This window comes from Rhinoraja longicauda, chromosome 27 (assembly GCF_053455715.1).
Source record: "Rhinoraja longicauda isolate Sanriku21f chromosome 27, sRhiLon1.1, whole genome shotgun sequence".
In the NCBI taxonomy this organism is placed as follows: Eukaryota; Metazoa; Chordata; class Chondrichthyes; order Rajiformes; family Arhynchobatidae; genus Rhinoraja; species Rhinoraja longicauda.
This window is the reverse complement of record NC_135979.1, coordinates 4,805,106-4,822,158: the sequence shown is the minus strand read 5'-3', so window position 1 is coordinate 4,822,158 and position 17,053 is coordinate 4,805,106. Positions and strand designations below refer to the sequence as shown.

General features: G+C 40.7%; 1 protein-coding gene across 2 annotated transcripts in view; it reads left to right on the top strand.

Moving 5' to 3' along the window:
- Positions 1 to 17,053, top strand: part of themis2 (thymocyte selection associated family member 2) — a 47,519-nt gene that overhangs the window by 26,166 nt on the left and 4,300 nt on the right. Inside the window, exons 5-7 of one of the 2 annotated variants that reach the window (XR_013548981.1) lie at positions 1,357 to 1,540; positions 3,619 to 3,842; positions 8,933 to 9,141. Coding sequence is in view for 1 of the 2 variants with exons in the window: in XM_078423125.1 (XP_078279251.1) it covers positions 1,357 to 1,540; positions 3,619 to 3,821 (387 nt within the window). In the remaining variant the exon portion in view is untranslated. Of the gene's footprint in view, positions 1 to 1,356; positions 1,541 to 3,618; positions 3,843 to 8,932; positions 10,958 to 17,053 lie in introns of those variants that run through there. The other variant, XM_078423125.1, reaches the window with a different exon arrangement.

Genomic DNA, 17,053 nt, shown 5'->3' with positions numbered 1-17,053 from the left:
AAAATACAACAGCAAGTTTATTTAACGTGTTAGTTTGAAGAATTCTCACCAACATACATAGCTTAAACCAAGAGACATATATTTAAATATTTAACTCAATAAAAAAATCTGTAAAGGAATGGAAAGGAAATGTGATTGTAAATGATTAAAAATGACAGGTTAATTTAAATAAGATGAATTTATGCGATGTTAATAACTGAATTCTGAAGGAATAAGACTACAGAGCTCTAACAGTACATTTGTTTTACAGTAATTATGTGTCACCAACTTCTTGAAAGTTCACTTCCACCCAAATTAATAAGCCCATTTTTTTTAGTATTGTCGGTTGGGTAACCACTATATCTTAACATCCTTTATTTAATACCAAATCACTCAGTGAGATACAATTGTTTGCAAAGTATTTTTTTTCTTTTAATTCACTTCAGGTTCACTAACAAAGCCTGAAAGTAATGGCCATCCCAACTGTAATTCTAACTGTAGGTGGTGTTGAACTGTTGATTTCAGCAGCTGTAATCACTGTGGTGATTGTACTGCCATTGTACAATGCTTCTAAAATTTTGACTCATTGAAGATGCAGGAAGAGACAGATGTGCAATGCAGAAAGGTAACGTTCAACATGTTCATCATCGATGGGCTCGCTGTCATCTGCAATACAGCCTTTTACTGGCCATAAATTTAAATGTTATGATGCCATCACAATTTCACCAACTAACAATGTAGGGCAGCGCAGTGGCACAGCTGGTAGAGCCGCTGCCAAACAGTTTCAGAGACCCAGGTTCGATCCAGAGCTCCGGAGCCGTCTGTGTGGGGTGCACGTTCTCACTGCGACCGTGTGGGGCTCCTTCGGTGCTCCGGTTTCCTCCCACATTCCAAAGATGTGCAGATTTGTAGGTTAATTTACCTCTGTAAATTGCCCCTAGAGTGTAGGGAGTGGATGAGAAAATAAGATACCATAGAACCAGTAGTGTGAATGGTTGATCACTGGTCAGTGTGGACTCTGTATGCTGAAGTGCCTGTTTCCATGCTGTATCTCTAAATTAAAGCAACGTGAACAATATATAACACTATAAAATAATGTGTTGTCAAACCCTGACCAAGAAACAAATCCATATGTTTGGGTTGAGGTACACGAGGAATAGTAAGTGAACAAGGAACTAACTATACAGCGGCCCAAATCAGGAACTTTAGGTCAGCACATAGTTTAATTGGTCCCCAATGAACCCGGGTCTCTGGCGCTGTAAGGAAGCAACTCTACCACTGCGCCACCACGCTGCCCACAAAAGAGGGAAAAAATGTGTTTTAAAACGGACATAGCAAGAAAATAGCTCTGTAAACTGTTTCTTTATTTTATCAAAGAGATCATCTATAAGCCACAAATCTAAAGTCACCAAGAGCAAAGAGTTGCCACCAATCTCGGAAAAACTCATTTTCAAGCAACAAAGTAAAGATGTATATGCAAATACTAAAATAATGAAAATAAAGAAAACTGCTGAAAAAAAGAAAACTGCTGAAAAAAAGAAAACTGCTGAACCTCCTCAAGGTAACACGTCCATAGGGTTCATTTGGGAAGAGATTGCTGCGCAGAGTAAATTAACGTCAACTTGATCCATTCACAAAGTCATTCATTTGCTGACTGCATAAATTGTTTTGTTGATATCTCTGTTAGCTTGTGATGGCAATAATTAATTGTCACTTTTGCTGCCATTGCTTATCGAGTTTTTAACCACTGCATAATTAGAGTCACAATGTCATAAAGCACAGAAGCCCTTTGGCCCGCCACGTCTATGCAGGGCATCATCTTGAATCCCTTCCAAGACCAATTCATCACTTCAGCAAGAAATGTGTCCAACTAAATTTGGAATTCCAGACGGTCTCTTACCAGAAATCTGTACAACCATAACAGAAATTCTACCAATTTTCTATTATGTCATTCCATTCTAATCCAACTTGTTTTTGGGCATTTTATTTATTCTACACGTATTTTTAGTGTTATACATCTTCCTACACTCGTGCTACAAGAAAGACTGCAACTAAGGTTGATCCAAAACATCTTAATTTCAAAACGTACCACTCAGTTTATCAGACCTTTTTGTTTTCAATCATGTCAGTTATGTTAGCATTCAAGATCTCCATTTCATTGAAGGACTAGCCCCCCTATCTCAACCAATGTTCATGATTATTGAGATCAGACAGTCAGATTTAGCTCAATAATAGCAGAGTTGTACCTCGATCAAAAAAGTGGGTTCATGATCAAATCCAGAATTTCGATCATGTAATTCAAGTGCTGAAAGAGTGAAGTAGTGTTGAAGATGTTTTCATTAAGAGGTCATATCAAGACTCCATTTATTTACTCAAATGGACATAAAAGATACCAGACACGATATAAGGAACGGGATAGATTTGCCAGTTTCCTGGGCTATGTTTAGTCCTCAGCCAAGCCCAAAAGCAAATAGTCTGCTAACCTACTTCATTGTTGAATCCAAATTGGCAGCCACATTTCGTACATTAAAACAGTATATTCAAAATATTTATCAGTTTCAGTGATATTGGGGTACCCTAACTTCAATAAAGAACTGTCTAAATGCAAGTGCTTTCTCTTACCTGCTAGCTTCTTGGCTGTTTTTGTTCTCACACATTCTTATACAGCTGCAAGTAAGATAGGAGATCTTTATGTTCTGCTTCTTGACTCTTGCCCTGAATTTGGCTTTTCTACTTCCCCTAATAAGGAAGGTTATATTTAATTAAGTTTTCAGTTTCATTAGCTTTTCCTTTTCTCTTCCTAAAATTCAAACTTATGACTAAGTATTTTATGAACAGATTTAAGGATTACATTATCCTGCCTCCTTTCTTCTTATTATTCTTATTTCAGCTGCTGAATTGATCAATGACTGCATTGTTAATTATTTACTTTTATTTACTTAGTTATTTACTTTTATAGCAGTTACCATGAAAGTAAATAACTATAGAAATTAAGCATTAAATGAAGACAGTTAACGCCAAGGAAGCCTTATCGATTAAATATATCGCTTGTCATCTGAGGCTGCCTGCTCCTACCAGTCTTGACCTTCACTCACAGCAGATCTTGAACTCTTGTTACCTCACTTTTAAATGCCTTCCACTTGACAGATGTCCCTTTGCCCACAACCTACTCCTATTAGATTTTGCAAAGTCCTGCCTCATACTGTCAAATTTCACTCTGTTCCGATTTAAAACTTAACTTGTTCTGTCCTTTTCCATAGGTATTTTAAAACTAATAGAACTACGGTCACCCACTGACACCTCGGTCGTTTGCCCTGCCCTATTTTTCCCAAGTGAAGGTCAATATTCCCCCTCTCCTTGGTGAGGCTTTATATTGCCTGAGGAAACATACCTGAACGTACTCAATAAACTCCCACCTTTTCCCCCTTCTAAGCCCTTAATAATGGCGTCCCAGTTTATATGAGAAAACTTTAAATCCCCTAAAATGAGAAGTCTAATTTGGGAACATAAGCAAAGTACTTCAACACTGAGAACTGTGGAGAAAATTTATGGTCCTTCAGGATAATCACGCTCATGTCCAATTGATCGTAACATTCTGAAATATAACATTTTCTTATCCACTTCTTTCCAATTATATAGTACAGAAGTTAAATTCCGACAGTGACAGTGACCATGACTATGAACAAGTGGAAGACGTTGTCTCAAAGACTTTATCTAAAACAAAAGCAAGAAAATCCTCCAGTAAAATGACAAAGTCAAACTTCGACTCGGACGATGATTATGAACAGATAGATGAATGCACCCAAATGGCTTTAGAAACGATGAAAATATGGACACCATAAGAAAATTAAACAACATAATGGGTGAGTAAAGCTGACACTACATTAAAATATTTATTTAAGTACAATAAATACTTGAATGTCCAAAAGAACCACAGATAACTGGGAAAGAGACAAACAAATACTTAATCATATTTGATCTGAATTGGTAGAAGACAAAGCAGGCTTACTGGTATAACTTTACATGATTAATTACAGTGAAAAGAAAGCATTGACACTAAATCTTTTTCCAGTGATGTTCATTGTACAAACCTATCTGATTTACTTGGTGGGGGTAGAAATACATCTTTGTTTTACACCATGCTATATAATATCCATGTAACCAACCATTTGAATAGGGTCGTGGTTGACTGAATCAGGAAGCATTTTAATAGCCATTCTTAAAAGGAGTTTGCTGCTACTAATCATAAGATTGATGATGTTACCATCTATTATAGCACCCTGTAGTATACATAGATTATCGAATCTATGACAGTTTGGTGACCTGTAAAGCACAAACTAGTTAATTATTTGCCTGAATGTAGTTAATTCATTTTTATTTATTCATAACGTCAAGTGATCGTCGTGGCTATTCCAGAGATCCTCACCCAGAAGAAGCCAATATTTAGACAGATTTGCTCAGCATGATATAAAGTCAGAGAGCAATAGATAAAACACTTTGAGCAGAAAAGCATCCAGCTACTGTACCAGAGTTGCACTTCAAAACTATCCCTGTTGTTATGATCCTTTACTCACTGCTCACTGTTCTTTTTAAAGCACTTCATCAAACATAAAATATTAAAGAGCAATGACACCCCCCCCCCCCCCCTCCCCCCAACATACTGAGATTTTTCATGTCTCCCAACTGTTTTCCTTAATTTTCTTTCTTAGGATAGGTATACAAACTCTGCATTTTGTAGTTAAGATGATGAAGCTCCCAGCAATGATCATAATTGTGAAACAGAAAGCAATCTCTGGCATCTAACATGTGCATTAATAGAACTAAAGTACAGGTATTTGAAATCAAGATCACTGGAAAAATTAAACTTTAGAATTAACCTTCCTACATCTTATTGAATAAAGAAACCAGGTGATCATCTTGGCTTTCCACTGAGGTCCCAACTATTGAGCTGGCCATCAGGTGGATTAACATTCATATTTCTTTGTCAAAGCAAATAATGTTTATGGAATGTTTCTGGCAGGCAGGTTTGCCACTGCTACACGGGTTATTTTAAACTAAATAGTGGGGGGGGGGGGGGGGGGGGAGGGTCAAATGGGATAGACAAGGATGGAGTTCAAGGGAAAGAGTATAGGAAAAGTTAAGAAAGACTCCAGAATTAACGGGACAGAAAGCACACGAAGGTGAGATGAGCAATGGATTAAAAGTATTATATATGAATGCGCGAAGTATTAGAAGTAAAGTGGATGAACTTGAGGCTCAGTTAGAGATTGGTAGATATGACATTGTGGGGATTACAGAGACGTGGCTGCAGGAGGATCGGGACTGGGAACAGAATATTCAGGGTTATACGTCCTATAGAAAGGACAGGCAGGTGGGCAGAGGAGGTGGGATAGCTCTGTTGGTGAGGGATGAAATTCATTCCCTTGCGAGGGGTGACATAGAGACTGACAATGTAGAGTCACTGTGGGTAGAGTTGAGGAATTGTAAAGGTAAGAAGACACTAATGGGAGTTATCCACAGGCCTCCAAACTGTAGCCCGGATATAGGGTGTAAGTTACAGCAGGAGTTAAAACTGGCATGTAACAAAGGTAATGGCACTGTGGTTATGGGGGATTTCAATATGCAGGTAGACTGGGTAAATCAGGTTGGTTCTGGACCCCAAGAAAGGGGGTTTGTAGAGTGCTCCTGAGATGGATTCTTAGGGCAGCTTGTGCTGGGGCCGCAACTATTTACAATATATATTAATGATTTGGATGTACTAAAAAACAGGTGAGACAGCGGTTCACCTGCACCTCCTCCAACCTCATCTATTGCATCTGCTGCTCTAGATGTCAACTTATTTATATCAACTTATTTATACCAAGCGCAGGCTCGGCGATCGCTTCGCTGAACACCTGCGCTCGGTCCGCATTAACGCAACTGATCTCCCGGTGGCCCAGCACTTTAACTCCCCCTCCCATTCCCAGTCTGACCTCTCTGTCATGGGCCTCCTCCATTGCCATAGTGAGGCCGGCCGGAAATTGGAGGAGCAGCACCTCATATTTCGCCTGGGCAGTTTACAGCCCGGTGGTATGAACGTCGACTTCTCCAACTTCAGATAGCTCCTCTGTCCCTCCCTTCCCCTCCTCCTTCCCAGATCTCCCTCTATCTTCCTGTCTCCACCTATATCCTTCCTTTGTCCCACCCCCGACATCAGTCTGAACAGGTGAGACAGCGGTTCACCTGCACCTCCTCCAACCTCATCTATTGCATCCGTTGCTCTAGATGTCAACTTATTTATATCGGCAAAACCAAGTGCAGGCTCGGCGATCGCTTCGCTGAACACCTGCGCTCGGTCCTCATTAACGCAACTGATCTCCCGGTGGCCCAGCACTTTAACTCCCCCTCCCATTCCCAGTCTGACCTCTCTGTCATGGGCCTCCTCCATTGCCATAGTGAGGCCCGCCGGAAATTGGACGAGCAGCACCTCATATTTCGCCTGGGCAGTTTACAGCCCGGTGGTATGAACGTCGACTTCTCCAACTTCAGATAGCTCCTCTGTCCCTCCCTTCCCCTCCTCCTTCCCAGATCTCCCTCTATCTTCCTGTCTCCACCTATATCCTTCCTTTGTCCCACCCCCGACATCAGTCTGAAGAAGGGTCTCGACCCGAAACGTCACCCATTCCTTCTCTCCCGAGATGCTGCCTGACCTGCTGAGTTACTCCAGCATTTTGTGAATTAATGATTTGGATGATGGAATTAGAAGTAACACTAGCAAGTTTGCAGATGACACAAAGTTGGGTGGCAGTGTGAACTGTGAAGAGGATATTAGGAGGTTGCAGGGTGACTTGGACAGGTTGAGTGAGTGGGCAAATGCATGGGAGATGCAGTGTAATATAGATAAATGTGAGGTCATCCACTTTGACAACAAAACAAAAAGGCAGATTATTATCTCAATGGTGTCAGATTAGGTAAAAGAGAAGTGCAACAAGACCTGGGTGTCCTTGTACAGCAGTCACTGAAAGTAAGCGTGCAGGTACAGCAGGCAGTGAAGAAAGCTAATGGCATGTTGGCCCTCATAATGAGAGGATTTGAGTATAGGAGCAAAGAGGCCCTTCTGCAGTTGTATAGGGCCCTGGTGAGACCACATCTGGAGTATTGTGTGTAGTTTTGGTCTCCTAATTTGAGGAAGGACGTCCTTGCTATTGAGGCAGTGCAGCTTAGGTTCACGAGGTTAATCCCTGCGATGGCAGGGATGTCATACGAGGAAAAATTGGAAAGACTGGGCTTGTATTCACTGGAATTTAGAAGGATGAGAGGGGATCTTATAGAGACGTATAAAATTATAAAAGGACTGGACAAGCTAGATGCAGGAAAAATGTTCTCAATAGTGGGGGAGTGGGGGAGTCCAGAACCAGGGGCCACAGTCTAAGAATAAAGGGGAGGCCGTTTAAAACTGAGGTGAGAAGAAACTTTTTCATCGAGAGTTGTGAATTTGTGGAATTCTCTGCCACAGAAGACAGTGGAGGCCAATTCACTGAATTAATTAAAAAGAAAGTTAGATAGAGCTCTCCGGGGCTAGTGGAATCAAGGGATATGGAGAGAAGGCAAGCACGGGTTACTGATTGTGGATGATCAGCCATGATCACAATGAATGGCGGTGCTGGCTCGAATGGCCTAATGGCCTCCTCCTGCAACTATTTTTTATGTTTCTATGAATGTCTGTGTTAAATGTAGTTGTTCTTGGTAAAAAATTGTGGTTCTCTCTCAGCTTCAATGCTGGATATAAGCTTACAAATCTCTCTTCTCCCTTGATGACAGTTTTACCGTTAAACTATGCTTTAACTGTGAAACTATGAGCATGTCAGGTAATGCAAAAGAGAAAATAAACAAAAGTCAGAATATTTTGTTGCAGCAAGAGGAAGTGCAAATTAATAAAGTGCATGGGCCACAATGAGGTAGATTAGAATACTGGGAAATTCATCCTTAAGACCATTTAAGAGCCCGATAACTGCGAGAGGGGGTTCTTAACTGGTGGCATATGCTTTCAAGCTTTTGAATTACCCCTCAAAACCATCCCACCATTGAAAGTTTTTTGCCCACCATTAAATATCATGTCTGATCTAACACGCAGTTTTAAAATCCTTTCAAGCTTTGACTCATGTAGCTGATGAATATCCATAGGAATTTACACTACTGCCCCTTTACTGTGTCTTATTTACTTCTGGCTCCTTTGCCTTTGTAATCCATGTAGACTTCTTCCTAACCCACTACATAAATTCAAAACAGGGGTAGACGACATGGCCTTTTAACTCTATTCCACCATTTAATATCATGACTAATCTAATGCCCGTTTTAAACTCTTTATCTTGGTTTACAGAACCATAGATCTATTCCTCCAGTTTTACAATCAAGTGTTCTTTTCTCCGTTTCAATACTATTTGTAAGATTGGGGATTCCTATTCTCCTTTGATAAGTTTTGCTGCAACATTGAAAAAACGTATTGCTGTGTTGGCTTGTTCAGCTATGCTATTATATCTTGTTCTCTCATGCCCCCATCTTGAGAGTAATCATTGTGGTTTCCTGCATTTCCCACCTTTTCCCCAAAGACTACCTAAAGTATGACCCCAGATTCTGTGATTGTAATGATTAAATATGCCATCTTTATGCTGTGAAACTGATGACAACATACAGCAACTGCAACAGAAACTAAATCTTACTAATAGGGCCACCAAATCTCCCAAAACAGCGGACTAAATCTTGTTGAATAATAAATAAATACATCCACCCTGATCTACCATAACTCATAGTGGAGTTCATGTTGAGAAAGGATTGTTGTCACAATAGTTTTCAGCTGACATTAGGATAACTACTAGAATAACGTGTCTTATGGTAAGCAACTGCATTTTACAACCTAGACCAATTTTTAAATAGTTTACTTTATAAATAGAATTTTTTTTTTGTTCCTTTGCAGATGCTGTGAGAATGGAGGATGAACAGCTTGCTAAGGAAACTGAATCTTGCTGACAAGTTTAGTTTCATTAATTTAAGTAATTATTGAGTCCGAAAATATAACATGCTTTGGAAGGAAATCAACTTTTGAAGATAAAGCAAAGAAAACAGCAACTTTCACATACTGACAAAGCCAACCTCATCCAGATCAACATTTTAGCACGATAGATGGTAATAAAGCAATATTTCATTGATCTTAACTGTGAAAGATAGTTAAAAGAAACACTGATGGCATTTTGTTGTCAGCTGGAAAGACTTGTAATAGTGATTCAAAGGCAAAGTGGTTTGTAATACATTTGCAGAGTTTTGCCCTTCTGTGCTAGTTCTTTTGAATTAGCTTTCAACACCATTCTTTTCAGGCAGTACAATCCAAATATTTAGCTGAAATAGAGCAGAAATTGTGTATGCATGGAATGAGCAGGAAATCAATTTTAGTTTTCGAGATAGAGTGGAAACATGCCCTTCGGCCCACCGAGTCCAACCAGCGATTGATTACCCATACACCAGTTCTACCCTACACACCAGGGACAATTTACAAAAGCCAATTAGGAGAAAACCAGAGCACCCAGAGAACACCCACGCAGTCACAGGGAGAATGCAAACTCCGTACAGACACCACCAGTAGTCAGGATTGAACCTGGGTCTTTGGCGCTGTAAGGCAGCAACTCTATTGCTGTGCCACTGTGCTGCCAACACATTTCTTGTGTGAAAAAGAGATATTCCTCAGGGATTTTAGTACAATCTCATAAGGCTGATTAAATGGTTAGCAATCCATAATTGTCAATGAAGGAGTATTAAAAAGGTTAATTGAGGTACTCTGTCCAGTTCCAAATTTGGATTTACAATAATTTAAGGCCTAATGCCATATAACTAGTAATCAAGATTTTTTTTAAGTTGTCTGACATTCTTTATGTTCAACTATCACCAAAACTTTGTGAAAGCCAGTGTATTGATTTTATTTGCCAAGCTTTATTAATGCTGAAACTAAAAATACAGGCTATTACCATCTGTTTCTAAACTTGTTTCTGGGAATGGTATCAGATTGTATTTGTGGATTTACTGCCTTTTGACCTCAAAGACATCCATTGTGTGTTACATTGAATATGAAGAATTAATATTCTGGTGACTTTAATTGCTAAGTTAAACACCAGTAAAGCAATTCAGCATTGAGGCATACAGTGTTTTTATCAACAGTGAGGCATTTTGATAATTCAAGATTTAGGACTGTTTCATTGTCATATGTAACAAAGAATAATGAAATTCTCACTTTCAGAGTACTTAATAGATAATATAATAAACAAAAGTTCAATAAAGGTGATCCATTTGTGATACCTGTGTAGTTATTGGCATAGCTATGGTAAATGCATTCATTTGACTTAGTTCATTCAACAAACTACAAAGCCAAAACTTTGATTCCAAGATAGGTTGCAAAAATAAAATAGAAGGCTTGGGCAATTTCCATGGCCTTTTATTTTTTAAAGTCTCTGAAGACATTCTGTTGGGATATAATGTCAGTTATAAGTAGATCTCTATTATATAAATTACATTTATTACATAATTTAATAGACAGTGGAAGTGATGTGGTATTTTTATCAACATTGAATTTACCACTTTCCTTGCTTCCCCCCACACTTTCCTCCACTTGAACATCCAACATGATTTTAACAAACACCATTCTTCCCAGCTGTCATCAGGCAACTGAACGGCCCTTCATCAGCTCAGCTAGAGTGCAGTCCTGATCACCCATCCATCTCATCAGAAACCTTTGAGCTTTTTTAAAAATCAGACTTTATAACCATATAACCATATAACAACTACAGCACGGAAACAGGCCCGTTCGGCCCTACCAGTCCATGCCGACCACTCTCTCTGACCTAGTCTCATCTACCTGCTCTCAGACCATAACCCTCCAATCCCCTCTTATCCATATACCTATCCAATTTACTCTTAAATAATAAAATCGAGCCTGCCTCCACCACTTCCACCGGAAGCCCATTCCATACAGCCACCATCCTCTGAGTAAAGAAGTTACCCCTCATGTTACCCCTAAACTTTTGTCCCTCAATTCTGAAGCTATGTCCCCTTGTTGGAATCTTCCCCACTCTCAAAGGGAAAAGCCTACCCACGTCAACTCTGTCCGTCCCTCTTAAAAATTTTAAAACCTCTATCAAGTCCCCCCTCAACCTTCTACGCTCCAAAGAATAAAGACCCAACCTGTTCAACCTCTCTCTGTAGCTTAAGTGCTGAAACCCAGGCAACATTCTAGTAAATCTCCTCTGTACCCTCTCCATTTTGTCGACATCCTTCCTATAATTTGGCGACCAGAACTGCACACCATACTCCAGATTCGGCCTCACCAATGCCTTGTACAATTTTAACATTACATCCCAACTTCTATATTCGATGCTCTGATTTATAAAGGCAAGCATACCAAATGCCTTCTTCACCACCCTATCCACATGAGATTCCACCTTCAGGGAACAATGCACAGTTATTCCCAGATCCCTCTGTTCCACTGCATTCCTCAATTCCCTACCATTTACCCTGTACGTCCTATTTTGATTTGTCCTACCAAAATGCAGCACCTCACACTTATCAGCATTAATCTCCATCTGCCATCTTTCAGCCCACCCTTCCAAAAGGCCCAAATCTCTCTGTAGACTTTGAAACTCTACTTCATTATTAACTACACCACCTATCTTAGTATCATCTGCATATTTACTAATCCAATTTGCCACACCATCATCCAGATCATTAATGTAAATGACAAACAGTGGACCCAACACAGATCCTTGGGGTACTCCACTAGACACTGGCCTCCAACCTGACATACAATTGTCAACCATTACCCTCTGGTATCTCCCATTCAGCCATTGTTGAATCCATCTTGCAACCTCACTATTAATACCCAACGATTTAACCTTCTTAATCAACCTTCCATGTGGAACCTTGTCAAATGCCTTACTAAAGTCCATATAGACAACATCCACAGCCTTGCCCTTATCAATTTCCCTGGTAACCTCTTCAAAAAATTCAAGAAGATTAGTCAAACATGACCTTCCAGGCACAAATCCATGTTGACTGTTTCTAATCAGGCCTTGTTTATCCAAATAATTATATATATTGTCCCTAAGTATCTTTTCCATTAATTTTCCCACCACAGACGTCAAACTAACAGGTCTATAATTGCTAGGTTTACTTTTAGAACCTTTTTTAAACAAAGGCACAACATGCGCAATGCGCCAATCTTCCGGCACCATCCCCGTTTCTAATGATGTTTGAAATATTTCCGTCATAGCCCCTGCTATTTCTGCACTAACTTCCCTCAATGTCCTAGGGAATATCCTATCAGGACCTGGAGACTTATCCACTTTTATATTTTTCAAAAGTGTCCGTACCTCCTCTTCTTTAATCCTCATAATTTCCATCACTACTCTACTTGTTTCGCTTACCTCACATAATTCAATATCCTTCTCCTCGGTGAATACCGAAGAAAAGAAATTGTTTAATATCTCCCCCATTTCTTCCGGCTCAGCACATAGCTGTCCACTCTGACTCTCTAATGGACCAATTTTATCCCTCGCTATCCTTTTGCTATTGACATATCTGTAGAACCCCTTGGGGTTTTCTTTTACATTACTTGCCAAAGCAGCCTCATATCTTTTTTTCGCTTTTCTAATTTCCTTCTTAAGATTCCTTTTACATTCTTTATATTCCTCACGAAACCTCATTTACTCCCTGCCGCTTATATTTATTGTATATCTCCCTCTTTTTCCGAACCAAGTGTCCAATTTCCCTGGAAAACCACGGCTCTTTCAAATTATTATTCTTTCCTTTCCATCGAACAGGGACATAAAGACTCTGTACCCTCAAAATTTCATCTTTAAATATCCTCCATTTCCCTATTATATCCTTTTCATAAAACAAAAAGTCCCATTTCACTCCTTTTAAATCCTTTCTCATCTCCTCAAAATTAGCCTTTCTCCAATCCAAAATCTCAACCCTTGGTCCAGATTTGACCTTCTCCATAATTATATTGAAACTAATGGCATTGTGATCACTAGACCCAAAGTGCTCCTCAACACATACCTCCGTCACCTGACCCGTCTCATTTCCCAACAGGAGGTCCAACACTGCCCCTTCTCTGGTAGGTACCTCTACGTATTGCTGCAAAAAACTATCCTGCACACATTTTACAAACTCCAAACCATCCATTCCTTTAACAGAATGTGATTCCCAGTCTATGTACGGAAAATTGAAATCACCCACAATCACTACTCTGTGCTTACTACTAATATCTGCTATCTCCTTACATATTTGCTCTTCCAATTCTCGTTCCCTATTTGGCGGTCTATAATACACCCCTATAAGTGTTGCTAAACCTTTCTCATTTCTGAGTTCCACCCAAACAGCCTCCCTAATCGAGCCTTCTAGTCTGTCCTGCCAAAGCACTGCTGTGATATCCTCCCTGACAAGCAATGCAACACCCCCACCTCTTGCCCCTCCGATTCTATCACATCTGAAACAATGAAATCCTGGAATATTTAATTGCCAATCGCAACCCTCCTGCAACCATGTTTCACTGATCGCCACAACATCATACTTCCAGATGTCAATCCAGGCTCTAAGCTCATCCACCTTTCTTACAATGCTCCTAGCATTAAAATATACACATTTAAGGGACCCATCATTTCTTATTCTCAGTTTATTTCTTTTCCTTTCTTTCTCTCCTACATATTGGGTCTGAGTGTTTCCCTTTTCTGCCTCCTGCCTCACACACTGCCTATTAGCTATCTGTGTTTGAGTCCCTCCACCCAACCGTACTAGTTTAAAGTCTCCGCAATTACCTTAGCAAATCTCCTCGCCAGGATATTGGTTCCTCAGGTTCAGATGCAACCCATCCTTTTTGTACAGGTCATACTTCCCCCAGAAGAGGTCCCAATGATCCAGAAACTTGAATCCCTGCTCCCTGCACCAGTTCCTCAGCCACGTATTTATCCTCCACCTCACTCCATTCCTATTCTCACTATCGCGTGGCACAGGTAGTAAGCCTGAGATTATTGCTTTGGAAGTCCTTTTTTTTAACTCTCTTCCTAGCCCCCTAAATTCTCCTTTCAAGACCTCTTCCCTTATCCTACCTATATTGTTGGTACCTATATGTACCACGACCTCTGGCTCCTCTCCCTCCCCTTTCAGGATATCCTGGACACGCTCAGACACATCCCGGGCACCGGCACCAGGGAGGCAAACCACCATCCGGGTCTCCCGACTGCGTCCACAGAATCGCCTATCTGACCCCCTCACTATAGAGTCCCCTATTACTATCGCTCTCGTCTTCCTTTCCCTACCCTTCTGAGCAACAGGGCCGGACTCCGTGCCAGAGGCCCAGGCACCGTCGCTGCCCCCAGGTAGGCTGTTCCCCCCAACAGTACTTAAACAGGAGTACTTATTTCCAAGGGGTACAGCCACCGGGGTACTCTCTAGTCCCTGCCTCTGCTCCTTGCCCCCCCTAACCGTGACCCACTTGTCTACCTCCCGTGGTCTTGGAGTGACCACCTCTATGTAACTCCTCTCTATAACCTCCTCACTCTCCCTGACCAGACGGAGGTCATCAATGTGCCGCTCCAGGTTCCTAATACGGTCCCTTAAGAGCCCCATCTCGTCGCACCTGGCGCAGATGTGGATGTCTGGAAGACTATCAGACTCCCAGATTCCCCACATCCGACACCCAGAACAATAAACTGCCCTGGCACTCATACTCCCCAAACAAAGCCCCGTACTCGGTTTCTAAACCTACCGCCCGGCCGCTGCTCCAACCGCCCACCCAAAAGAACTGAGTGATCTCCTGGGAGAGGCGAAAAACCGGATAAAAAACCCAGGCCAATTTGGGGGGAAAAATCCGGGAAATTCCTCTCCGACCCCAAGCTAGGCGATCGAAACTTGTCCGGGAGATCACACAGGTCTTACTCCTTTCTATCCCCACACAATACTTCCCAAGCAACACAGCTTGGTGCTGCTGCTGCTGCTGCGATTGCTGCTGCTACTGCTGCTGCGACTGCTGCTGCTGCTGATCTTGCACTAAATGCTGTACCCTTTATCTTTATCTGTACTCTGTGGATGGCTTGATTGTAATCATGTATAGCCTTTTCTTTGACTGCATAGCACGCAAAGCTTTGCATTGTATCTCGGTACATGCAACAATAATAAACTAAATTTATTATACCCACCATTCCAGTTACTCCTTGTATTAGGAAGTCTTACTCTTTTAACAATCTAAAATTCTACATACAACTTCAGCAAAATTGAAAATCAACTCAAGATCTGCAAGATTTCAATACGTTACAACAGAAAAAATGACACCTTAGAATCTCTTTTAAATCACAATTTCGAACATGAACCTTTCTCGCTACAACCTGCTTTGTGTATTTTCAATATTTTTTATTTATGACATTATACAAAAACAGTAAAACATCCCAATGTTTCAAGAAAGCATCAAACAACATTTGAAATTGAACCACATAAGGGGATAGATAAAACAACTCAATTACAAAAAAATGGTTAGAGGTAGGTTTCAGGTGACTTAATTGTAATGGAGAATTAAGAGATTTAGAAAATTATACAAATTTTTGATACTGAATGGTGGCACAAATAAAATAGGATATGCTCAAGAGCAGGTGTGTTTAATTGTCATATGCAACAGGAATGGACAATGAAATTTGTATCTGCTACAGCTTCTTGGCATACAACAAATAAAAGTTCAAAGGTCAGTTTATTGTCATGTGTACCAATTAAGGTACGGTGAAAGTCGAAATAACTATATAATAATCAATAAATTGTGTAATGCTCAGTAACCAGACCATAATAGTGGAAACCAAAGTAAGTAGCGCAACCAAAACAAAATAGATCGTTGCTGAGTTAGGGTTGTGCAATGTGGGGTTCAAGAGCCTGATGGTTGATGGGAAGAAGTTGTCCTTGAACCTCAAGGTTATGGTTCTCAGGTTCCTGTCTGCAGTAACAAGATGAAAGTGCGATCAGGGTGGTGTGGGTCTTTGACAATATGAGATGCCATTTTTGATACAGTGCTTCCTGTACATCCTTGCGATGGTGGGGACTACAATATCCTTGGACTGAGCAATGATCACCACTTTCTGTAGCCTCTTTTGTTCCTGGGTGTTCATGTTAACAAAGCACACCTTGATGTAACTAGTCAATATGCTCACTATCTTACATATGTAGAGGTCTGATGGAGTATTCAGTGACATACTGAACCTTCTAGGTAGAAGCATTAATGAGCTTTCTTTGTGATTGTATCAATGTGTTGGGCCGAAGATAGACTTTCAGAGGTAAGCCACTGCCAGGAACTCGCTCTACTGTTGTCCCATCGATGATGTCAAGTTCAAGAAAACTTGGCTTTCCCTTCTTCCAGTCAACAATCAGCTCCCTGATCTTGCAAATGCTGAGAGCAAGATTGTTGTGCTGGCACCATTCAGATAATCAATCTGTACTGACTCATCATTACCAATTCTTCATCCAACAACAGTTGGCAAATTTAAATCTGGTGGTGGAGTTATGTCTGGCTATACGGTCATACAGATAGTGAGAGTAGAGTAGGGGACTGAACTCACAGCCTCATGGTGCCCTGTGCTGATGGTTATCAAGAAGTGTTGCAAATTGCGTCGAAGGAGATTGCTGATAAGGAAGTCAACCTTTCGAGCAGCAATGACCCAAAACATCAATTCCCATAGTATCCCACTGTTCACAGCCTGTGCAAGATCCAATTGCACGGAGAGGAGCAGAGATCCAGTATCCGAGTTTAATGGTAAGTGTAAAGTGGACCGTGGGGCTGAACGTCAAGCTGTAGTCCATGAACAACAGCCTGATGTACACATTCTTATTGTCCAAGTGGTTCAGTGTCAAGTGGAAAGCCAGCTAGATCTCATATGCTATTGATCTGCTATGTCAATCTACTATGCTAGAGCCCAAATCAAAGGTTTTCCAATAGTTCCAAGACTGGTGGTTATAAAGATGGAAGGATGAAGCTATGCAAACCAAAATAAAGACAATTGGATATTTATCGGATCAT